The 25,967-nt window shown below is 32.2% G+C and overlaps 1 protein-coding gene across 8 annotated transcripts in view; it reads left to right on the top strand.

Annotated features, from left to right (window-relative positions):
- The window catches only part of USP15 (ubiquitin specific peptidase 15), a 107,603-nt gene that overhangs the window by 80,800 nt on the left and 836 nt on the right, over positions 1-25,967 (top strand). For 4 of the 8 annotated variants that reach the window (XM_010948977.3, XM_010948986.3, XM_010948993.3 and 1 more), the window contains 13 exons: positions 7,765-7,938; positions 9,372-9,530; positions 9,610-9,834; positions 14,921-15,004; positions 15,095-15,189; positions 15,282-15,473; positions 16,400-16,515; positions 16,692-16,964; positions 17,364-17,434; positions 17,784-17,899; positions 18,490-18,639; positions 20,581-20,684; positions 23,995-24,083. In XM_010948977.3, coding sequence (XP_010947279.1) covers positions 7,765-7,938; positions 9,372-9,530; positions 9,610-9,834; positions 14,921-15,004; positions 15,095-15,189; positions 15,282-15,473; positions 16,400-16,515; positions 16,692-16,964; positions 17,364-17,434; positions 17,784-17,899; positions 18,490-18,639; positions 20,581-20,684; positions 23,995-24,083 — 1,848 coding nt within the window. Of the gene's footprint in view, positions 1-1,639; positions 1,785-7,764; positions 7,939-9,371; positions 9,531-9,609; positions 9,835-14,920; positions 15,005-15,094; positions 15,190-15,281; positions 15,474-16,399; positions 16,516-16,691; positions 16,965-17,363; positions 17,435-17,767; positions 17,900-18,489; positions 18,640-20,580; positions 20,685-23,994; positions 24,084-25,967 lie in introns of those variants that run through there. The other 4 variants (XM_045512041.2, XR_006722547.2, XR_012510546.1 and 1 more) reach the window with 4 other exon arrangements.

Below are 25,967 nucleotides of genomic sequence, written 5' to 3' on the forward strand. Positions count from 1 at the left end.
CAAAATTATAAAGAACCATTGTTTTTTTCTTAAAACGTTTGACCATCTTGTTTGCTTAAAATTTTGGCATTCATTTCATTGTGAGCTAGTTTTGAATTATTAATAGGGTAGGAGTTAAGATACTAAACATTAAAATTGAATACTTAAGCTTTAGTTCTTTAAAATAAATATAACTTACACTAATGTTTGTCAATGCTAGTAAGAACCATTTGGCTTTAGCTTGTTTCCCATAAACTGAATATCTGAACATAAAATCACTCAGTAACTTGTTACTAAAAAAAAAACATAGACAATTGCTATTACTGTCTGGTAGTTTTAAAACATCATTTAACTACAACTACCTTATAGCCTCGTTGTTGGTGTAATCATTCTCCCAGAAGCTTTCAAATTTCTCTCTGTTGCAAGTGGATATTCTATCCAGGTTCTACTTTTGCTTTTAATATGAAAATCTGTGGTCTTTATATCATCATGCTTTTTTAACATTGACATGTCTAGTTACAGGACTTACTGCAAGTAACAGGGTAGTCTTTTTAACAAACTTAGAATTCTCCTTCCTCAGTCTTATGGATGAAGGGGGAAAAGGCATTGAAATTTCTTATCTAGCCAACAAAATGTTTCCAGTTAGTTCTCATACTTCCCAGAGTTTTCATAATTCTTAAATTCAAGTAGTGTGTGAAGAAGAGATTCCATAGAATTTGAAGGAAAGGAAGTTTCGTTTTATTCGTGTCTTAGGCATAACCAGGTTAATGATGTTAAAATATTAGAACATCCTTGTCCAATTCAAAAACCCTTCCTTTAGAACTACTTTATGTAAAATTCCAATATTTTAAGAAGAGTATATGCCAGTTCTCTCTTCACTGACAAGTAGAGAGGGAAAAAACATCAAAATAAACTTTTTTTAACTAAATAAATTTTAAAGGGTTATATCCACTTATATTTTACTTACATAAACTTGTTCTTTGAAGAAGGCCTGAAGAGGAAATGGAAATGTAAAGCAAAATAGAGCTATACTTGTATTTGTTTTCCCGGAATATGCGGAGAAGCTTCAGAATTAATCTCTCAAATATAATGAGATTTGCCTTTCCTAAGGAAAAAAATAACAAAAAATAAAACATGAAGAATCTTTAAAAATCTTATTTTTCAAATGAACTTGGTGAAGGGGCAGGCCTGAATATATTTGTAGTTCTTAATTGTAAAAGTCTACATCATAGTTTTCTGTCTTACCCACTATTTCATTACAAAACTAGAGCTAGTATCCCAGTTTTAATAGGATGCTTCAGAATTATACAGTACCTTTTAAGAATATTTATTCTGTCATCATGACAAATTGAAAAATAATAACATGACAAATCTGAAAATTCTTTATCCATCTAATCTTAAAATCCAGAAAAAGATATTTGGGGTATTTTGAGATTACTTTAGCCATGGATTACTTCAGGTTTTATTTTTTTAATCATAAGAAAATAAAATCGTTTCCTCATTTTAGATTGGGTTTCTGTTTTTAGTATTGGTCAGTTCAAAAGTGTAGCTACTTTAAGAGTTGTGAGTGGCATTACATTTTGATCAGTTACAGAATGAGTTACGCAACTCAAAGGCTTTAGGTAATCAAAAATTAAGTTTGTTTTCTTTCCTGTTCTAGTTACCGGTTTACTAAAATAGTGAGCATACATGATCACTTGAAAATTGGGCTTCTGGAGCACCTGAACAGAAAGGGAGTGGTTCATATTCAGCATTACAAAAGACAACTTTCTCTTTTTGAAGGGGATTACTTTGCTATTTTCCAGGTACTGGGGAAATTCCAGATTCATTACAAGTTATTGGGATGGCTATTAATTATTCATTTCCTAAAGTATGTTGATTACAGACTTGAGATTTGGTTATATAGTAGAACTTTATTTCACTTCATCAATGTAAAAAAAAACTATGTAGAAGTTTATAGTAAAATACAAAATTGAGACTCATTTACATGAGTCAGTTACTTTTTCAGAGACCTGTAGAAACATCAGTCTTACTGATCAGAACACATTTAATGGAAGAACTTTTTGAAAGTAATGAGCAGTAAGATTTTTGCATGTGTATAGGAAAAGTTATGTACAAAGCATTGTAGTCTTTCTAAGAAATTTAAATAATGAGAGAAAATCATACTTCACATAATACTCCAATTTTAGGATGTTGGTTTAAGGGTGGGAATTCATAACCAGAGAGTTTTTCATAGATAATTAATACTTTATAAAATAGTTGAATGGTATGTGCATTCTTTTTAAAAATAGTTCTTCATGGTGGCAGTGGTTAAAGGTCTGTATACGTTGAACCACATAGCAAAATGTCCACTGGATGAGATACATGGTTATTTAGAATTCTCTTAGGAATTGTTGTGTCTAGTTCCAGGTTTATTTGGGGAAAAGAGTCTTTATAAAAATATGATACCAAACATTTTTCTTTCATACATCTTTTACTTACATGGATTTATCTTGAGAGTTATTTTTTGAAGTATTCACAGTAGTTAATTTCCTTCATTAGGAAAGCCTCTTTAGGCATTATTTGGACTTTTGTTTTTGAACTTGTAGAACTTTTAGGTATGTACTTATATAACAGGGTGCAATTCAGATCTTGGTCAAGTGTTTTCCCACTGTTCTCAGTCTAAGGACTGCTTCCAATCTTTCTACCGTATATGTTTTTATTTATTCATCATACCTTTGTTGAGGTATGTGCCAGGCATTGTGCTAGACGCTGAGTTACAAAGATAAATAAAACATGGACTCTGCTTTCAGGATAACTACAGTATAAGTCAGTTCAAGCAATCGAGTTAGCCCAGAGGAAGGAATATTAGTTCCTCTTTGAGGTGCTGAGATGTTGAGATGAGTGTTAAAGAATAAGTAGGAATTTCTTACAGGGAAGAACAGTCTATGAAGGGGAGGAGTACATGTTAAGGTTCAATCTTAATACATGAAGGAATATGGCTTAAGACTCTTAATTCAAATTCACATTCAGGAATACTCTCATTTTTTGCAGTTTCCATTTTAAATGCTTATGTAAGCACAAGTAGAGAACTATAAAGCCTCTTTGAGGAACAGATACTTTTGCTCATAAAATGATTGGCTTGCACATATACCATTTTGTCATTTCCTGTGGATTAACACCTTTTCATACTAGCTTACATCCTGAACCTTCCAGTTGGCCAACTAGATGCTGTATCACAATGCTAAATTAATGAATGCCAAAAGTCTACCGTATATTAAACATGAAAGTTAGTTTTTAATCCCTAGGTCTTCAAATGCTCTTGTCAGTTTTGCACACTATTATCTTGCCTAGGAATCTTAAAAAATATTTAAATAAATATTTAACCTATGTGACAAGTGCATTTGCCTGTTAGTTAATGTAGCTTATTAACTTTTTCTCTTTTTCATTAAATTGAAACTACTGGTACAGAATCTCTTTTTTTTTTTTTTCAGTCTCATTATTGCTTTATTTTTAACATGGTATTTGATAAAATTCTACCCAATATTAAGACCGACTCTAAACACAATTATGATACAAACAAAATGTGGCTTAAGAGATATGTTTTATGATCAGTCACATTACTTCATATTTGGACCTCATTTCTTTGGTGATGAGTTGTAAGAGCTGGTATTTTCTTAAAATGTGGAAGTGTTGGCATTTGTCAGTGTTAGGCAGTTGAAATCAAATGAATTAACAGGTGAAGCTCAAAATGACATGTGACTGAGAATGTCAAAAACTCAGTAGCCACAAAAATAATATACTTATGTTGTTTATATAATCCTTTTTATTTTTATGACACATTCATATGTATTCTCAGGTTTTTTTTTTCTTTTCATTCTCAGTTTTTGTTAAGAAAAACCATATGTATTAAAGGATGAGGTTTTCTTCTTATCCAGTAAAGGAAGCATTGAGAGTAAGAGATATATTCACATAGGCGCAGGACATGCTGAATGATTTCTAATCCATAGTTTGTCGCTGAGTAAGGTATCTTACAAATTAAAAAAGGATATTCCTTATGTCTACATATGTAGGACTTTCAATACATATACGCCTTAAAAAGGAATTGTTTTGGGACAGTCTCAATGAGATAGGAAAATTTTTTTGTATTTTGTTTTTTGTTTTTTTACTAGTAAAAGGATCTTTGAGAGAGATGGTTCACAACTCCAGTTATGGTTTTTCTTATTGACCTAATGAAAATTATCTTAATTTTTTAAAACATCGTATTTAATGGCAGCCAGTCCAAGTATGCAGTTTTCTTATAATTGTCAAAGATGTTCATGTTTAAAGATTGAATAATGAGTTGCATAAATTACAAATCAAAGTGCATTATGACCAACTTTAAGAAATGGGCTTCTTCTGCCAGAATGATGGCATTGAATACTGGTATCACCTGGGACATAGAAATATTTTAGTTGTTTGACCTCTTTTCAATTGTGCCTTGAAATTTATACCAAAAGAGAACTTGTAATATTTAAATAGTCTTTATATTATTTCAAAACTGTTATAACTCCTATAATAACATTATTTTCAACATGAGGGAGAAAGTATGGTATTTTCAAGCTGAGGAAGAAAAGTCTGACAGTTTAGTTTTTAAACTATTACAAACTGTGCATTAGAACAATTAAACTGGCTATTGAATTTCAGTATTTATATGTTTGTACAAATTTTTAGAAAAATGAAGGTTTTGAGTTCCTTAAAACATGTTCAACAAATAGGATGCCTTGGGGGGTACCATTTAGGACTTAATGGTTTACATTTAGATAGGTATATCTCAAAATATATTGGTTATGATACCTTGATACGTAGGTAATACAGACAGTTACTTATTAAAACTATTTATATTTTGTTGTTTAGTTTCTTATCAGTGAATTATGATCAGTTTCAAATTGGCATAAGTCACTATGAAAATAAGCGCTGGTTTCTCTGTCAGTGACTTTTTAAAAATCCAAGTGGAGACCCACTACAGAGCAGATGATAGACTGAATAAGTCCAACAAGAGGGGACCCGGGAAATTTTGATAGGTGCTGTTCTAATGAATTAGTATTCAAGTAGAAGTGCTTGAAGAAGCTTTTGGAAATCATTTATTGCAAGCAAGTGTATTTTTGCCTTACTTTGTGATATTTCATCTAACAAAATTTGAGTACTTTGTGCCAAACACTGAAAGAAAAAAGTGGGAAAAAAAGAGGATAAATACATTAATACACATAGGCAAAAACCTAAGTGCTCAGTGCTGGAGATATAAATGTAAAGAATATCATAATTCCTGCTCTCATGAAGTCTGAGCCCATTTGGCAAGATGGACAACCTAAAAATTAAAGTTACAGTATATTATAAAATAAACACAGTAATAAAAGTAAGCACTGAGTGATATTGGAACATGCAGGAGGAAACACTTCTTAAGGGAATCTGGGAAGACTTCTCAGACAGGATACCTGAATGGTTTAGTAGAAGTTAATAAGGCAAAGAAGGTACATGTCAAACAGTAGAGGAAAATGAACTTACAGAGTGAGAGAATCATGAAAGTCAAGGAACCACAAGTAATCAAATAAGGCTGGGATGGAGTTTTTGGGGAAAAAAAAGTATTGACAAGGGATGAGATTACATAGGTGGGCAAAAAACAGACCCTTCTAAGAATTTGATATTTTAATCTGAAATTACTATTAAAGGATTGATAGCAAGGAATAGACATAATTAAGTCACAAATTCTAGTGACATTTTAAAAAGATCACTCTGAATGCTATGGAAAGCTAAAAAATTTTTAATTATATTTGGAAGCTCTTTGCAAAATAGAGATGAAGATGAATAAGTAAAAACAAAGTTCAAGAAGTATTCATGTTTGCACAACTTGATTCTTTGACGTGTTTAGTAAAGCATTAGTTTATATAATTGTGTTACACACAGTGTTAGAATTTTATATTCTTAATATAACCCTGAGCTGATCAAATATAAGGATTTGAAAACTAGTTGATAATTGTTGTAAATTCTATTTAACCTCCACTTTGTCTCATTGGCTATTTAGTGTTGATCCTGTTTCTACTAAATGAGATGCTGCTGCTAAGTGATGGTGTTTGTGCCCTGTGTAGCCATGGTGTATTCTAGCTGCTTGGCCCTACCTCCAGTGCTGGGATTGTAATTAAAGGGGCATGTATTATAAAAATAAAAGAGAAAATGAAACTCAAAAGGCCTATAAAATTACGAAAAATTGAGATATAAAAGGAATTAAGAGGAAAGGTAGAAAAATACCCCTTCCCTGATGGCTTCCTATGCTGCAGCCTGCCGGGACCTCCCTCTTGTTCACATAGAACTTTCTGCCACTGAAAGTGACATGGAAATAGCTATGCAGCCGGTACAGCCCACCTCAGACGCACTTTAACTCTTGATATTATTTTCATCGCCTGAAAATAATACAAGTTCCATGATACTATAAAGAGCTCTCTCTTGTACCTTGAGGTAGGGGCCAGACTACCAATTTGGGCAATATTACTTTTATTAGACAGAAAATTCCAAAATAGATATCATGGTTACATGAGTATATGTACATTGATTGAATTGAAACCATAAAATAGAATGCTGTGATTTTTTTTTAAAAAATTGAATATGCTTAATTTTGGAGTTTTAGCCAAACAGTATATGGCATATAGTCATAGTTTATAGCATCCAAGTTATCAACATGAACCCAGCAGACTGAACCTTTCATAGTTACCAGAACTATTTAACTTAATCCATATGTGTGGTAAGCAAGCTTTGAAAAACTTTTATTTCCATTAATATAAATCCAAACTCTGATAAGAATGGGTTTCTACTACTTTATATGTAAGCAGCTAGCTTCACTTAAAGCACTTTGCCACTTACTCCAAGACAGATAACTTCCTGCAGCCAAAAAAAGTTACTTATATGACCATATATATCTTTCAGTCATTATCTATTCTACTTAATGGTTCTAGACATATAATTGATAAAGTAATGGGTTCAAAATGAAGACACATTATATGGTGTTATCAACTTAACATTATTCCATCTTGAGGTAAAATATTATGAAAAAACTGTTCTTCTGCCACCATCTGTTCTATTTTAAATCCTAAACTATTTAATTCAAAGTAGAACAGAGTTGGAGAATGAACTTATTCATAGTATTAATCTTGCCCTGAAGGAAAATTGGATTGTTGTGATGTTAAAGAAGAGCTGGAAGAAATAAGAACACAGTTAGCCAGAGTTCACATAACAAAAGTTTGTTTTCTTAGGCTCATCTAATCTGTACTGTCCTTTCTAAAAATGGTTGACCCAAAAGGAAAGTTTACAAGGCTGATCTTTCATAATAAGAAATTGACAGTGGAAGCAGTAAATAGCCTTTAAAGTTCATTTCTTGCCTACACTCTATCTCAGTTTTTACCTACTCAGGCCAATTTGCAAATGCCTAGGGTGATTAGACAATCCATAATTTCTACCAGTCATGTAAAAGAAGGAAGGAAAACTCTGAGCTTCTCTCCCATTGACAGGTAGTTTGCTGTGGTTAAAATTAATGCAGATTTTGTAGCAACAAATACTAACATTTTCATTTACTATAAGTAATTGACTTGAATTTGGGAAATGAATAGTTGAGTACATCATTTGAGTATTTATTTGATCAGTTACTTATTAGTGCAAGAGGCCATCGTGTAAATTTTTCTCTGTATATAATGGCAGATCACTTTGTTTCTCTCTTCATTTTGACATTTTTAACATGTGTGGTTTCTTTTACTTGAAAATATATTTTATTCTTTGCAGTGTTTGAGCAATACACCTCCACTTACTGAGTATTTCCTGAATGACAAGTATCAAGAAGAACTGAATTTTGACAATCCCTTAGGAATGAGAGGTGAAATAGCTAAATCTTATGCTGAATTGATCAAGCAAATGTGGTCTGGAAAATTTAGCTATGTCACACCAAGAGCCTTTAAGGTTAGTATGGTAAATACATTTTCAACAAAGCCTATATCACCCCCAAGAGGACAGAATCTTTGGGAAAGGGGCAAAAAAATCATAGCTACTACAATGGTTTGTGGCCCTGCAAAGGGACACAGCACATTCATAGATACAGAGCATATTGATACTAATTTTCGGGATGGGGCACAAATAGATGATTACTCTAAAATGTGTAAAAAGGGTCCTTGGGGTTGGTGAAGGAAATAATGAAATAAAGGTTGAGAAGCACTGGTATGGTTCAAAATGACTATGGAGAAGCAACGGTGAGCATTTGCACATTGTTTTAGAACACAGCACATCTCTAAGAAACCTACCTAAATATTTTATACATGTGTGAAGACTAGATTTGGGCACGTCATTAAACTCTAAGACCTCAATTTATTTTGAGAGTCATTGTAAGTTTGAAAAATTATTAAAATGAAACTAGTCGGCAAAGCAAGCACTAATATTAACTTTTCGATATAATTCTTAAACTTTTATTTTAAGTTTATTCTTATTTGTGAAGTGGTTACTTATAAAATCTCAATTAATTTAGTTTGTCATTCAAATAAGAATTAAACTAAAATTTAGTTTTATATTGTTAAAAAAAGGTTTCCTAATTAATTATATAGATCAGATTTATGAGAAATTTTGAACTTTTGAAGAGAATAAGTGGTTTTAGCCATTTGTTATACAACTTAAATGATCACATAAGTCATCTACTAGGCAAAATTTTATTAATATGTACTAGTTCTTAAAAAAATGAAACCACCAATTAAAAACAAACTCTCCTTTCTAAACTTTGAAAAAAGTAGTTCAGACAAATCATTTATTGGCCCTTACCCATGATTCCAGTTGGTTTCATTTTATGAGATGTTGTTTTAAAATTACATGTAAATAGGTTCTTGATTATCTGACTTTTTTCTTTCACAATTCTTTTTAGTCTCATCAGAAAATATTTAGTATTGCAAAGACTAGGAAAATTATATATGAGCATGAATATTCCTGTTATCTCTACAAGATTTATCCTCTCTTTACACACAGAAACTAAGAACGTTGTAATATTTTTCAAGTGACCCAAAAATGTTGCTGAATTTTAAAAGTCTTTGGTGTTTTGTAATCCTTTGTACAAAACTATACCATATTTTCTCCTTGTTCTCTCCTCAGATCAGCATTTCTTTTCTATTTTACTAATTATCATTTTAAAAATATTTTTAGATATATAATTATTTATATATATTTATCATATGTAATTATCATATCTGCAAAGGACTGCAAAAGTGCCACAAGTTCACTTGAGAGTTACAAATAAATTTTAGCAAGTAGGTGAATCTGCAAATAGGAATCTGTGAATAATGGAAATCGACTATATATTTTTTAAATCAGTCTTGTCCCTAGAACTGACTTTATAATTTTGTTTTTCCTTACAGACACAGGTAGGACGTTTTGCACCTCAGTTCTCTGGATACCAGCAGCAGGACTGTCAAGAACTATTAGCTTTCCTGTTAGATGGACTACATGAGGATTTGAATAGAATTAGGAAAAAACCGTACATACAATTAAAAGATGCTGATGGAAGGCCAGATAAGGTAAATTTAACCACATTATTATCACCATTGTTACAGTAATGTGGTATCATTGGGTAATGTGTGTCTGTTTTCCTTATAGGTAGTTGCTGAAGAAGCCTGGGAAAACCATTTAAAGAGAAATGATTCTATCATAGTAGATATATTTCACGGCCTTTTTAAATCAACTTTAGTTTGTCCTGAATGTGCTAAGATTTCAGTAACATTTGATCCTTTTTGTTACTTGACACTTCCATTGCCCATGAAAAAAGAACGTACCTTGGAAGTTTATTTGGTTAGAATGGATCCACTTACCAAACCTATGCAGGTAAGAAATAATTATTTTCTTTGCATTTGTTATTTTTATGAAAAATCTGTGTTGAGTCCTTAGGCCTCAAGCACAATTTGGTAATAATAAGCTTATTTGCATAGGAGATTTTATAAGCTCAATACCCTGGGGATTAGTACAACTTTTTAGAATCTTAAAAGGGTAAGGGATATGCAAAGTATCATTATTTGTCATGGAAAAACAAGATTCTCAAAGGCTGTTTCTTATCAAAGAAAAATGAGAAGTGGTTTGATTTTACAATGTTGGGATGAATATTAGCTTACAAAGGTTAATAAAGTATTATTTTCCCTATTTTCCAACTTGGACTTTCTTTAATGTTCATTGTAATTTTTTTCCTAGTGACTGTTGGAAGTGAAACTAATAGTCACTATACATTTTGATTCATGATATGCTAAGATCATGGTATATTTAAATATCTAATTTTTAGGCATCTTAACAGCTTGGAAGAGAAATGGAAATTTAGTTAGGCTAAAAATACTTGCTTCAGTAATGTTCTAATCTTTTAGCAGTTTGGAGTATCAAGTATTGCTTATTCTGTTCAAGAGCCCTGTGCTAGTCTTTAATGTAAATTGTCTGCCTGATTCTGTTGCCTAGTGTTACAACTGGATTATTTTACATTTTATGGAGCAAAGCACTGTATTTTCTCCCTTTATTAATCAATTAATCTTCTTCTCACACTTGACTCACCTTAAAGTATTTCCTTCCTTTTTCTACCTTCTGTTCCCTTAAGTTCTATTCCAAGTACTTAACAAATTTTATTACGATCTTTAGTTTACTTTACCTTTTCTTCCTTGGCCCATGCAGTCTCTGAAGAAAGGGACTTTGTAAATCTTTATATTCCTAACCCTCACGACTTAGAGCACTAATGCAGAAGAAAAGAAGTGTTCAAAAATTTTATTCATTCAAATATGTATTAAACACCTACTGAGTGTAAAGCTCTTGTAAGCAGGGTAAACGTGGTTCATGCTTTAGAAGATTGTTTACCAAAGATCCTAGTTTCGGGGTCCAGCCAGAAGCTCAGTTTGTTAGAGCATATTAGTTGTATTAGGCTGCCATTACAAAATACTGTCAACTGAGTGACTTAAACAACAGAAATTAATTTTCCCACAGTTCTGGAGCCTAGAAGTCTAAGATCAGAGTGCCAGCATGGAGGTCTAGTGCAGACTTTTCCTGACTTACAGATGGCCTCCTCCTGTGTCCTCTCATGGAAGGGAGAGAGAGAATACAAACGCACACTCTCTGGTGTCTCTCCCTATAAGGGTGCTAATCCCACCATGGGGGCCCTACCTTCAGGATCTCATCTAAATCTCTCAAAGGCCCCATCTCCAAATAACATCACATGGGTGATTAGGGCTTCACATGTGAATTTTGAGAAGACATTCAGTCCATAGCAATGTTCTGAAATCTATATGAAAGGTATGCTTTGAACAAAATTATGATCTTAACCATAAATTTGGTGGAAGTGTTTGGGTTTCCTTTCACCAAGGGCACAGAATATGAAGTATTCATAAAAATACAGTTCTTTCATTCAAAGTAATTAAAGTCTAATAGAGACTAGTCATGTACTCAGTTATGCAAATTTCACCCATTTCTTTTGCCGTCTCTTTATATGTTTCCTTCATGAACTTATTCAACCTGGTGCCCTCATGTCAGTGTTTTATCCAGTAGTGCTGAGAATATTACAGAGAGCAAGAGAACTGTGGCACTTGCCCTTATCTGTGAGCAGTCAATAAATGCTTGGTTTTATTTTTGGCCAGGGGAATATAGGTTCACATTTCTAAAACCACATGCTAACTCACTTACTCACTTATTTGTAAATATAGGATTGTTAACATTCTTTTCAATGGAGAGAAAGTATATCAGTGCTAAACTACACCCTTACCTCTCTAGTTTGTAGCTTTACAAATATATGCCAGTGAGTGTGATAGAATAAGAGAAGAGTATAAAACAATGAGTACAATTTTATTGCAGCATACCAATAAATGTACTTTATTTCTCTATACACATTTGTTAAAGACAGTAGTTTCCCATTCCAGTGATCTGTATTATATAAAGGTAGATTGAATTCAAGTTATGCATTAGCCTGTAAGGTATGTGTTGAATGTTCTCCCATAATTTGGGTTTTAAATTATTTTTCCAGAAATACGAATTTTATTAGTTTACCTCTTTTCTCACGTGGTGATCGAAAATATCAATTTGTACAAGTTAGAGCCATAGTCATCAGAGAGGGATTGGAATTTTTTTTTTCCACTTGGAGGCAGTAACAAGTCAAATCCAAAACAATTGCCTCATTAATGCTATGAGGAAACTATAGCTCGAGAGAAAAAGGGAGTTAGCTAAGTTAGCCTACTTGATGAATTTTCCATTCACTGAAGTTGATTTGTCATAGAAATTTATTAGTAATTGTATTGAACATGTATTATATATTGGATTCACATAGTATGCAAGGTGCTGGAAGAACAAAGGTGTTCCTATTCCTTGTTCTCAAGAATCTCGTCATACATTGTGGAAAGTACTCTGACAAGGTGCTGTAGGAGTACACAGAAGGAATAACCTACCCAAACTGTCCATGGCACCTGTGTGGAATCCTGAAGGACCGTTAAGTTTTAAGCACATGAAAGTTGGGAATAAAGCATTATAGACTAAGGGAGTGGCACATATAAAGGGCTGAAGGAAAAACAGAACATGGCCCATGTCTGGAAACTACAGTAGTTAATTTGGTAAGGAGAAGCTAGATCACAAAGAACCTTCATGCTGTAATAGGAAGTTTGGACTTCATCCAAAAGACTAAGGGAGCTGTTAAAGGTTATTAAGTAAACAGATTATGTAGTCAGATTTGTATTTTAGAAAGAACACTCCAGCTAAGGCAAAGATTGGATTCGACAGGCTTAAATCAGATGTACTAGGACCAGGTAAGAGGTTTGTGCAGTAATCAGATTACAGATGACAAGGGCTTGAACTCTAAGTGTCAGGATGGCAGTTAGATAGAAAAACAAGTAGAATGTAGGAGGAGTTGAAAGCGTTTAAGAGTATTCAACGATAGTGTCAGGTTTATTGGATTGGAAAACTGAGGAGAGAGTTGTACTATTAGTTTTAATGGAATATACAGGGAAAAGGTTTAAGAAGAAACCTGTTTTAGTATTTGGACATGTTGACCTAACATGACCTAAATCTGTGTTCACTATTGGACTTGTTGCGATTCATGAGGGAAATTTAGAAGAGATATCAATAGGCACTGAGTTTATATATGTAGACAGAGAAGAGAAGACTGTGCTTGAGGGGCAAATTGGGCGGTGAACACTGTGAAGATGGTAGTGAATATCTTACAAGGATGAGATCACCTAAGGCTAGGGTGATCTTGGGTTTTTTGGGGGGGTTTTTTTGTTTGTTTTAGTTTTTTTTGGGGGGGGGGTAATTAGTTTTATTTACTTTATTTATTTTTAGAGGAGGTACTAGGGATTGAACCCAGTACCTCCTGCATGGTAAGCATGAGCTTTACCACTTGAGCTATACCCTCCCCCTGGTGATCCTGTAATTTATCACCTTAACCAGAACTTTTTTAAAAAGAAAAAGGGCCATTATTACCATATCAGGACATTACCATTACCATACCATTATTACTATACTAGGACGGCAGGCTAATCCAGGACTGGCCAAAGCAAACTAGGCTATATTGTCAACCTAGTCTAAGGAGAGCATACAGAATCAAGAAAGCTAAGGAAAACTCTGAAGGATAACATTATAGGATCAGTTATTTCCTCAAAAGGTGTGACCAGGGCATTAGAAAATAAAATGAAGTAGTAGTGTTGTAGGGAAGGGAAAATTTTAAAGGAAGACGTGGTCAGCAGTCATGCTACAGAGAGGTCAGTAAAATAAGGACTGATAAAGATTTGATCAAATGATGGTTTTGACAGCCTTGGTAACAGGTTAAATAAAGACAGCAAAAACCAGGAGTGGATTAATAAGTGAATGGGAGGTGAGGAAGTTATGATAGCACAGACATTACTTTTAACAAGGTTATTTATAAAGCAGAGGAGAAAGGGAGATAATTTGATGAGAATTATTGGAAAACAATGAGAGACTTTTTTTTTTTGAAAGACTTCTATACATTTCATTGCTTATGTAAGAATCAAGATAAAATGAAATAAAGGATAATTGCTGGATTTATGTTCTAGAGGAAGCAGAAAAGAATAGGATTCAGAGTATAGATACCAGGGTTAGCCTTGAATGGGAAGAAGCATAACACCTGATTCTCTTTCAGTGTATCAGAAGACAAAAACCCCTTTCAGATGCAAATTTGTAGGGGGGGACATGAATTTGGAGTTTTCCTATCCGGTAACCTTTATTTCTCAGTGAAATAGGTATTCTGTTGATACTGAGGGGAGAAGTAGTGAAATAGGAAGCCGAAGGAGTGTTGAAGATTTTAATAATTATTGAGAGGAATGAGAGAAAAAGCAAATAAAGGGTACACAGAAGAATTTCTGGCTAGTGTTGAAGGGTCAGTTGAGCTTGGACACTGTGAATTTATAGCATACCAGTCTCTACAGTTGTGCAATTTACTCCAGCATATCTAAACAACTCCAACAAAGTATAGCAAGAATAAAAATTAATAACAAAGTAGTTAAAGGTTTTGCAATGAAATAATTGAAGTGATGAATTATGTGGAGTCTGGGTGGAAGGACATGGAGACAGCATGGAACTGGTAAACTGGGAGAAAACAGAGTTAAAAGGACTAGATATCTCAATGCAAGCCAAGAATAGGAAAGAATGAGTTTTCAGGAAAAGCATGTAGCAGCAGAGAGGTGGAGCAGGTGATGGCAAGCAAGGTCCAAGAAGTGAAATACAGTGGAATGCAAGTGTAGGTCTTTGAACTGAGGAGTTAAGGAACAGTAAAGCTAAGATAAATCAGCCACGTGGACTTTTTCACCCAGGGCAATGGCAAGATTGGAGACAGACACTGTAAGCCAAACGCCAGGTGAATGTGAGGAAGCAACCAGGAGGTCAATCTCATCTAGTGAATACTTTTTCCAAAGTAGTAAATTGATTACAATTTTTTGTTTTTTAGTACAAAGTGGTTGTCCCCAAAATTGGAAACATACTTGATCTTTGTACAGCGTTGTCTGCTTTGTCAGGAGTACCTGCAGATAAGGTAGGATGTTTCTGGATTTAAAGTATGTAATTTGGAGATTAGTTTTTCAGTGTTGTAAAACCAGTTTAATAGAAATTTATTTCTTTTTAGATGATAGTTACTGATATATACAATCATAGATTTCACAGAATATTCGCTATGGATGAAAACCTTAGTAGTATTATGGAACGGGATGATATTTATGTGTAAGTATGAAATTAATTGTGCAAAATATTGAGAAAAAATTAAAAAGAAATAACAAAATTTTTAGAATTTATACTCAGTTTTATCCTTGTAGGTTTGAAATTAACATCAATAGGACAGAAGATACAGAGCATGTGATTATTCCTGTTTGCCTGAGAGAAAAATTTAGGCACTCAAGTTACACCCACCATACTGGTTCTTCACTTTTTGGTCAGCCTTTTCTTATGGCTGTACCACGAAACAATACTGAAGATAAACTCTATAATCTTCTGCTTTTGCGAATGTGGTAAGTGCCAGAGAATTCTGCATTAACAAAATAAAGTATTAAATTGTTAATAATAAAGTAAACATGCAAGGTACTATCAGAATGTAGTATAGAATATAATTAAATGTCTGTATTATCTCAGCTTTGTTTAGATAGGTAGCAATGTAACAAATCAAATTATAGTTTTACCCAGTTTCTTGATCATGTAAAACATATTACTGAGGTAATTTCAAACCCAAGAAGCATTCTTTTAGCTGTTTTACATCAAGTTTATAGTTGGAAGAAAATAGGAATTTATCATGTATGCACTCTGAAATCATAACAAATATTAGATGTTTCATTCCTTTATACACATTGCTTATACCAGTAACAAGAACTCATGCTAATAGTTTTATTTAAAAGGATAAACTTTCATCATTGATCTTTTTGTAAGGCAACCTCTTTTTTGTCTCCTAAAGCCCTAATTTGAATTATAACATAATGAAGAATGCCATTTGCTCCCTTTCTTTTATCCTTTATAGCTTGACATATTTAGTATTCTTTCTTGCATCCCTATTTCAATCATTATAAGTCCCGTAACCCATACAAAAAGATCACATTATAAACTATAAGTGATCTTAGCAGTAATATATGTATCATCTAAATTAGGATCTTTATATAATAATTTTATGTCAAGAAATTATTTGCCAAAAACTTAACATATAAAAGAAAGATGTTAAAACCCTAGAAGTAACGTATTAACTTATTTTTATAAAGAAAATCAAACACAAATTGTTGATCAGTTGCATTTATGGTACTGCATCTTGAGTTTGAATTTATCCTTGAATCCACCAAGTGACCACTGTTAATTGCATTAAAAAGTTTTATTTTAGTGAAAGAATACAAAACTTTTTTTAAGTTTTTACCTTTGTAAAACTGAGCTTGTTTGATTTCTGATTTTATTTAAGCCGGTATGTCAAAATATCTACTGAAACCGAAGAAACTGAAGGATCCCTACACTGCTGTAAGGACCAAAATATTAATGGGAATGGCCCAAATGGCGTACATGAAGAAGGCTCACCAAGTAAGGTTTCCCTGTTAAATTGTAAAAACTTTTCATTTGGGTTATTGCTGCAGAAAAAAATTAAGAAGACGAGGATTAAGGAACTAAAAAATATCTGCAAACTTGTGAAAAATAATGTTAATAAGTTTTAAATGTAGCGCTGAGTTTATTTAAAGACTTCTACTATTTAATACTAGGTGAAATGGAAACAGATGAGCCAGACGATGAATCCAGCCAGGATCAAGAACTTCCCTCTGAGAATGAAAATAGTCAATCTGAAGATTCAGTTGGAGGAGATAATGATTCTGAAAATGGATTATGTACCGAGGAAACTTGCAAAGGTCAACTCACGGGACACAAAAAACGATTGTTTACATTCCAGTTCAACAACTTAGGCAATACTGATGTCAACTACATCAAAGATGATACCAGGCATATAAGATTTGATGACAGGCAGCTTAGGCTAGATGGTGAGTATTTGTGGAAAATGGTTTAAACATGAAGCTTGAGCAAAGTGTGTGTTTTTTTGTTTTTTTGTTTTTTTTTAGGTAATAACCATGGAATTCAACACTGTCATGAAAAATAACATTTACTTATCTATCTAAATTTTTTAATGAAAAGCCTTCCTTTCTAAGTATACTAAAGCACATGTCAGTGTTTATCAAATCAAGGTTGGACTTATGCTTAAGTTTTGTATCTTTTTTTAAACTCTAAAGTATTTTAATGGCTTGGAAACAGCAGTTTACCCTGATTACCTAGTGCAAGAAGAGATTCTTCTAATATTCCAGTATATACCTTAACATTAAAATATTCATTTTTGACATTAAGGCATATTAAATTTTAAAGAAAAAATATGTTTTCCACCTTAGAAAGATCTTTTCTCGCTTTGGATTGGGATCCTGATTTGAAAAAAAGATACTTTGATGAAAATGCTGCTGAGGTAAGTCATCACTCATTCCTTCTTTATTTTTCCCATGTTGATCACAATGTTCTGTTACACTCTTTTGCTTTGCCAAATATGTTTATTTTGCCAGTAACAAATTGATTATGTGCTAGAAGAGACAAGGGTTGTTGGTTTTGAAACGACTTTCTGTTTAAATTCGCTAGTTGTCCGTATAAGTGTGTATACAGGAATTATTAGAAGCATGGTGTAAGTCTCAGCTGAGATAAGCTTTATGATTTTTTTGAGAACATTTAGGAGTTTTTCATTACTATTCATAGTAATATGGTATCACTAAAATGAGTTTTGTTTCATTTGTTTTCTTAACTCAAGAAATACTTCTCTTTAGGATTTTGAAAAACATGAAAGTGTGGAATACAAACCTCCTAAAAAACCGTTCGTGAAATTAAAAGATTGCATTGAGCTTTTTACAACAAAAGAAAAGCTAGGTGCTGAAGATCCCTGGTAAGAGACAAAATTAAATAATTGTTTCTAATTACTTTTTAAGGATTTATACTGAGGTATGTGCTACATCAAATTGAAAAAGTGATGTTTTAAACAATAAGCATTTCTTTTTATGAAAATAATCCACTAAGAGGGATGAAAATGTCTTTAACAGAGTTACGATAATGTTAAGCTTTAATCTTATTACTATATTTTCCATAATAGCCATTTTACTATGAATAATTAATTTTAGTTCCTTTTTCCCAAGAATTTTTAGCTGTGCAGCGATTTCAAGAGGAGCTTTTTTAGGAAACTCACAATGTTTTGTGTTGTTACTAATTCCATTAGAGTCCAGAAGTATTGAGATTTCTCTAGTACCTATGTCTCAGCAGTTTTATGATACAAACATGTCTTTTTAGCATACTAAAATGTAAATTATCTAGGCCTCCTTATTTCTTTGAATACCTATTTACCTATTTATAATAGTTAAATCTATTTTGAAAATGTATTGATGATAAAAATAACATTAGAAGTTCCTGTTGATCTGGTATATATTATTCATTACCTAATATTACCTCTAACAAGCTTTATATATTTCTCTTTATTTTTAGGTATTGTCCAAATTGTAAAGAACATCAGCAAGCCACAAAGAAATTGGATTTATGGTCCCTGCCTCCAGTACTTGTGGTACATCTAAAGCGATTTTCTTACAGTCGATACATGAGAGACAAGTTGGACACTTTAGTTGACTTTCCTATCAAGTAAGTTTTGATTGTGCTTCATAAACACTGAGCACTTCTAGCTTTTTTTAAACATTAGGTATCATTGGGCCCAAACTTCAGGGGGGGGGTTTGTTTTATATATAGTTGACTTAAAATATATTAGTTTCAGGTATACAAAATAGTGATTTGATGTTTTTATACATTGCACACCATACAGAGTTTTTACACTATTACTGACTATATCTCCTGTGCTGTACATTAAATCCCTGTGACTTATTTCATAATGGTAATTTGTACCTCTTAGTCTCCACCTATTTCGCCTATCCCCTACCTTCTTCCCCTCTGGCAACCAACAGTTTGTTCTCTATATCTGTGAGTCTCTTTCTGTTTTGTTTTTATGTGTTCATTTGTTTTGTGTTTTACATTCCAGTTTTAGTCTTTGAATGTAGTTTTGGGTGGTTCTAACAATTTGTATTGATCAGTAATAATTTTTATTCCTTCTTAGAGATTTTTCAAAGAACAAAGAGAAAAAAAATATATAGAGTAAAACTCATTCTAAGTTACATTATCTTGGTTTCCTGGCCCTGTTTATAAATCTAAGATGCTTCATGGGATCATAGTGATTTTGTTTTTCCTAGGAATTACTTTGTCATTAATCATCAAATATTATTCCTAAATGCTTTTTTAAAAAGACTAAAGTAATATGAAAACAGAATAATGGAATTGCTTGGAAGATGATACAGTAGTGAAATAAGTCATCCCTGTTGTGTCATCCTTCAGTTTTCTTACTGCAGTGTCCAGAGCATGACATCATATTTGTAAAAATGTAAAAGAAGTCTGGAGATAGCATCTTTGTAGCCTTTTTTTTGCTTTAAGCTTTCACTAAATAGAGAATTCAGAAGGACAAAAAAGGAATATTGTATCCTGATTCATGTAGTCCAGGAAGGACCTCATCAAACGATACTCTGTGACAAGAACATGCTATTCCCATTTTGCTAAAGGAACATTGATAGTATTCTTTCATATTTCATGATATTTGTGCACCAAAGTTACTTAATATTGTTAGTAAGTAGACAAATACTGAAGGCAGGTGTCTATGCATGCAAAGGTGATTAGAAGGAAATAGATGATGCAATAATGAAAACATTCTTTGGATTGCATATTCTAGTTGGTGTTTGTAAATTTAAGATTGAAAGTGTTTTGCAATTATAGAACAAAAAATGGTTGTTTTCTCTTTAACAAAAGAAAATTATAAGCCATCAAAGTTTTCAAGAATATAGCATTTTGACAGTGTGAGTATAAGAAGAAACAAAAATAATGATAAGCTAGAACCTATTAGAGATGTATTGGAAATTTAAAATCAGTATTGCTTTTTAATGATGCAGATACAAGAAGAAAAACCAGAAATAATGAGAAGTTATAAAATGGTCATGTTCCAGTTTTAATGCATGATAAATTATTAACAGTTGTATTTCAGAGAATGTTGCCCATCAAAACCCAGAAAACAGAATAAATATTGGGTCATATTTAAATATATGCTTATTTTTAAATTATTATAAAATTGGCTAAGAAAGTTGTTTTTCACTGTCCCTTTCTTCTTTCTTAAATAAATCATTTCTGAAAATGACTTTAAAAAAATAAAAGGACCCAGATGATAAACAGTGATGTCTGTTTTTCCTCATATACTAAGAGAAAAATATTTTAGCATGAAAATGTTAATGTGAAAAACAGCAATCAGTGGAAAATTTTAAAATTCTTAACCCCTAAGAAAATTTTGCCAAAACATGAAAATTGCAAAGATAGTTCTATAATTTGTTTTATAAAGTTATTTTGCTCTCAGTAATTTCTTTAGTGAGATATGTGTGTGTGTGTGTGTATACGAGGAGTATATATAAATGAGAGTCAAACAACAATAACAGCAATAGAATTCATTACATTTAGAGAAAACATAAAACCAACTTAATCTCTTTTTTCAAACAGTGATTTGGATATGTCGGAATTCCTAATTAATCCAAATGCAGGTCCTTGCCGCTATAATTTGATTGCTGTTTCCAACCACTATGGAGGGATGGGAGGAGGACACTGTAAGTTGACCGTTTACTTTTTTTACTAAAATCATGGTGTTTGATAACTCCAGACTTTTCCCCTTTAGATATTTATTACTTCTTAAAGGGAAAATGTGAGATGTGTCTTACATATAGTAGTTCAATAAATATTGATTAATGAATGAATCAGCTTTTGAACTTTTTTTTTTTAACTTTAGGAGTAGAGGATTGAGTTAATCATACTCCTCATTTCAAAGCACAGGAAATCACTAGTCCATTCAGGGCTCCTGTCCTTCCCCATTCTCCTTCCCCTTCCCTTTCGAACATGTTGGACATATGTGCTCTCATAAATTGTGCATCATTGTTAATTTACATGCTTGGTACTCTGCTGTAGTTATTTATTTTCTCTCTTGACATTTAAGGTTTCTCCCTATTACTTTGTGTCAATTTAATTCATTGCTTCTAACCACTCATGATTTGTATCTACCATGTTTTGTTTCTCTACTCACTTCATGGTGGACATGCAAATTGCATTTAACTTTCTATCACCATGAGATCAGTAAACATCATTGTTTATGGTCCCCTTTGTGAGAATTTCTTTGAACTGCATACTCAGATGTAAGATTGCTGGGTTACAGAGTATTTATTTAAGTACTGTGCGATGGCGCTCCAGGGTGGTTATACCAATCTGTGCTGTCCAACTGACAGATTTTTCTGTTGAACGAGTTGCATTCTGGAATAAACCCTACTCTTTAAGTATTTTTTTTATATACCAAATTTGATTTAGTTAGCTGATTTTATTTAGGATTGTTGAAATTTAATTTATAAATTGAGAGGAGGGTATATATAGCCCAGTGGTAGAGTGCATGCTTAGTATGCATATGAGGTCCTGGGTTCAGTTCCCAGTACCTCCATTAAATAAATAAATAAGTAAATAAACCTAATTAACTCCCCCCATTAAAAAAACTAAAAAAATTAGAAAATAAAAAGCTTTTTAAAAAATTAATTCATAAGTGAAATGGTCTTACAATTTTTTGTATTATTCTTACTTTGGAATCAAGATTACAATCTAGCCTAATGATACAGGCTGGTATACTTTATTCTTTCTGTTTCCTGAAGCAGCTACTATAATACAAGAATTAACTATTCATGAAAGTCTAGTAGAATTCACCTGTAAAATTATTTGGGCTTTATAGCCATAAGTTTTTCTATTCATGTTATGCTTACTGAAGTATATTCAGTTTTCTTTTTCCAAAATGTGTACATTTTAGCATTCTCCTTTTTTCTAAACTTGTGTATGTATATATTTTCCAATTTATTAGAGAATAGTTGTTTATAATACTTTTGTGCTGTACTTTTGTCCCTTTTTTATTCTCTTCTCTCTTTTCTTTTTAATTAGTCTTCTCAGGGGTCTATCTTACCAGTCTTTTCAAAGAAGTAGCTTTCTATTTTATTAAATTTTTTTTTGTTATACATGTATGTGTTCTGTCACATTGATTTCTTCTCTTCCCTTTGGTATATTTTTCTTCTTGTTACTTTGAGTTTCCTCTTTGCTCTTTTCCTGACTTCTTGGATTGAATGCTTATTAGCTTTTTGTTTTCCTTTTTTTCCCCGCTATTGAAAGCTATAATTAAAGCTATAGGTTTCCCTTCAAATACTCCTTTATCAGTGTTCCATAAATTTTTGAAATGTGATATTCATTGTCTTTCAATTCTATGTATGTTTTTAGTTTCCTTTATGATTTTCTAATTATCCCAAGGTTATTTCATCATATGCCTTTCAAATACATGGTTTATCTTAATTTTATTACAGTTGGAGGCGCTATCTGTATTAATCCTAGGAGTTTATTAAGGCTTTCATATGGCTTAATGCATAGTCTGTTTCTTAAATGTTTGTGTGCTTGAAAAACATACATTATTCCCCATTCAAACTGAGTTCTTATATTTCTACAAGTCCATATTATCAATTATATTTGAATCATTGCTCTCTCTCTGGTTATTTTTGATATTCATTCTTTTTCTGAGAGGAATTTGTCAAAACTTTTAGCAAAGTGTTGATTTATCTGTTTTTCCTAACAGTTTTATTAGTTATTTTATTAGCTTCATTTATGTTTAAAGTGGGTAGCTCTTCTTTCTCTGTTGTTCCTTTTACCAGAATTTGACGTTCATTTTTCATTTTGTCTTTTTCTGAGAATTAAAAATATTAGTTTAGCTTTTTTTTTTAAAGCTTTCTTTTGATACCATCATTTAGTCTGCAAATTCTGTGTGCCTTTTTGTTAGATTTGTCTACTATAAAACTATATTATTGTTAGATCTTGCCTTTTTATTGTCAGACTTACACTGAAATCTGTACTGAAAATACATTTATTAAATTTGTGAGTGCCGTGGTTTTGAGTTCAGATTGACAAATTTACAACCCGCCCAGGAAAGGAATAATCTTGACAAATTTATAACCCACCCAGGCTCCACCCAGGAGAACAATAATCTTGTTTAAGAAGGGTAGAACTATTTAGGAGACGTAGCCTATGAAGTGTCACTTTTTAAAAGATATGACAGCAAATAGTTGTTTTGAGGACGTTTTGCAACTTTGTTTCCTAAGTTAATGGATAGTTTATACAAATCATGGGATAGGAAAGGGGGAGCTTTTTTTTTTTTTAACTTAAGCAAATCTTTAAAATTCATGCAGATTAATCAATCACTTTTTACCTTTCTCTTGCTCTGTACTTTTGTTAAACACTGAAAAAGATTCTGGTGTTAAAACCACTACAAATCAATGATATAGTATTGTTGGAAAAATATTTGTCATAGAAAATTTAAATTATGGTTGGAAATTCAAACTTTGGAATCAGAGATTAAATCCTAACTGCTACCTAACAGCTGTGCTTTTGGACAGATTAAATGTCTCCTGATGCCTCACTTTCCCCATCTTTAAAATCAGAAGAATAGTAGTGATAATACATTCTTTATGAGATAATATATGTAAACTGCATAGCACAGTGCCTGGTACACAAGAAGCACTACATAAATGTTAATAACCATTTTTTATCATTAGTCTTTGTTATTCTGTGAATTAAAAAATAATAAATCTGTTCTGTTTGTCCCTAAGATGAAAAAGGTCACATATTTCAACCTATACGAACGTATTACAGGCATCTAGATTGTAGGAAATTATTCTAAATACCTTTCATCAGTGGAATCAGTTGAATATATGATAGATACGCCTTATATAGATGATAATCATATGATTTTAATAGGTATTACTTATATAGATGATTTTAAAGTTTTCAAGGTTCCCTCCCAGGAAACCACAGATCATTTAACTCACAGAAGTGGTTATATTTTTTCATTAGATACTGCTTTCGCAAAAAATAAAGATGATGGAAAATGGTACTACTTTGATGACAGTAGTGTCTCAACTGCATCCGAAGACCAGATTGTGGTAAGTATCTCTTTATTCCTGAAAATCAAGGGATCCATTGTTTCACAAGGGGCCTATGGAATACTGTATTCTAGCAATTCTAACAGTTGAGAGACTTGCTCTAATTTAAAGAAATGTAAAATTGTCCTCTAAGTGGCAATTTGTCTTTTAAATTTACCCAGTAGTAGGAGCATAAATTGCAACATAAAAATTTTTCTGGTAGGTTTCAACATGAAAACTGGAGTTTTCTAATGAAAATATTTAATTTTCCCCTGAAAAAATAGGCTCAGACATTCTAGATATTGACTAAAGTCAGAAAGCTAAAATAGAAAAAATAATCCTTTAAAGACTTTACCATACCCTATGACTTTTAAGGTAAAGACTTTATGACAATTATACATTTAAACGTAAAATGATATACTTAGATAAAACAAATTACAGATTTTTTAAAATTAACCCTTGTGTATTTGTTACTTTGGTATTTTCTGAATAGTAGAAAAATTAGCCAGTTACATCTGCTCACGCTTGCATCAGTTTATCAGCCACAGCTGGAGCCAAAATATTGGCAGTTTTATTATCAAATATTGAGTGATGAACAGATGACTAATATGTTCTAAGAAGAAAGCTAAGGCTTTCTTGATAAGAATTTATTTTTCTGTAAATTTTGCCTTTCTATAAATTGTATTTATAAATCACAATATTACAAAGAATGAGAAATGTAATATTTACTCATGTGGTGATATTTCCTATTCAGAGGTTTTCTGCTGATGTTGGGAGCACTGACTGCCTGACTGTTTTACTTTATTTCCCAGTTTAAATTATATATTCCTTGAGGGCAAAAACTAGCTTTTTATTTTTTTAGTTCATAATGCTTCAAAAGCCTTCAACTTAAATATTTCAACCTAATAAATTAATAAACTTCTAAGCCCAATTATTGGCATAGTTTTAATCAGTCATTGGATGAACAAATATAAAATAATTTTGAATTATTTCTCTAGATGTTTTATATTTTTATCTATGTATGTATATATATATTTATATATATAATGTACCCTTGCTTATCTCCCTATAACTATAACAAAGAACAAAAAGAGACTTGAACTTTTAATATTTTTTTAAAATGTGTATATGCCTAAGTTAAGTACATTTTCAGTTTATATTTAGTCTTCTAATTTCACATCATATCCCTCACTTTTCACTTCTATTCTCCTCTTTAATCTCCCAACCAAAACATCCTGAAGTTTCCTGCATCCTCCTCAAAGTCTGTTTGACAATACTACCCTCATCTTGCTTTCAAATAAATAATAATTCTCGTTTATATACAATATATGAATTTGATGTTACCTTACATTTTAACAATGATGATTCTTCATTTAGTCAGTAAGTATTTGAGTAGCTTCTATATATAGGACTCTGTTCTAAGCAAGGTTAAAAGACAGCTGTCTCTGATTTCAAAAGGCTTATAATCTAAAGATGACAGAGAAATGAATCAACAGTTATATATGATAAGTACTATTAAATATCTTAGCTGTATAGAATGGAGACAGCTGTCTCAACTGATTTGGGGTTTAAGGAGACAGGACCAGTGCAGGGAAGTTTGCACAGAGAAAGTGGTGTTTGACCTGAGTGTGCAAATACAAATAGTAGTAAACTAGACAAAAGAAGCAAAGATAGTCTAAGCAAAGAGAAGAGTACCTACAAAAGCGGGGAGGCATAACAGTACAGCATTTAGGGGAACAGCCTGACTGAGGAAGAGGAGGAGATATATGGCAACTGGAAGAAGAGATAGAATGCAATGGGGTATGATGGGAAAAGACTTAAATATTTTTTATGCCAAAAAGTCCAGTAGATAAGGACTCATTAAAAATACAGTGATGATTGATGGAGCAGTATCCCTAAGATGGT

The sequence above is a fragment of the Camelus bactrianus genome, chromosome 12 (genome assembly GCF_048773025.1).
Source record: "Camelus bactrianus isolate YW-2024 breed Bactrian camel chromosome 12, ASM4877302v1, whole genome shotgun sequence".
NCBI lineage: Eukaryota > Metazoa > Chordata > Mammalia > Artiodactyla > Camelidae > Camelus > Camelus bactrianus.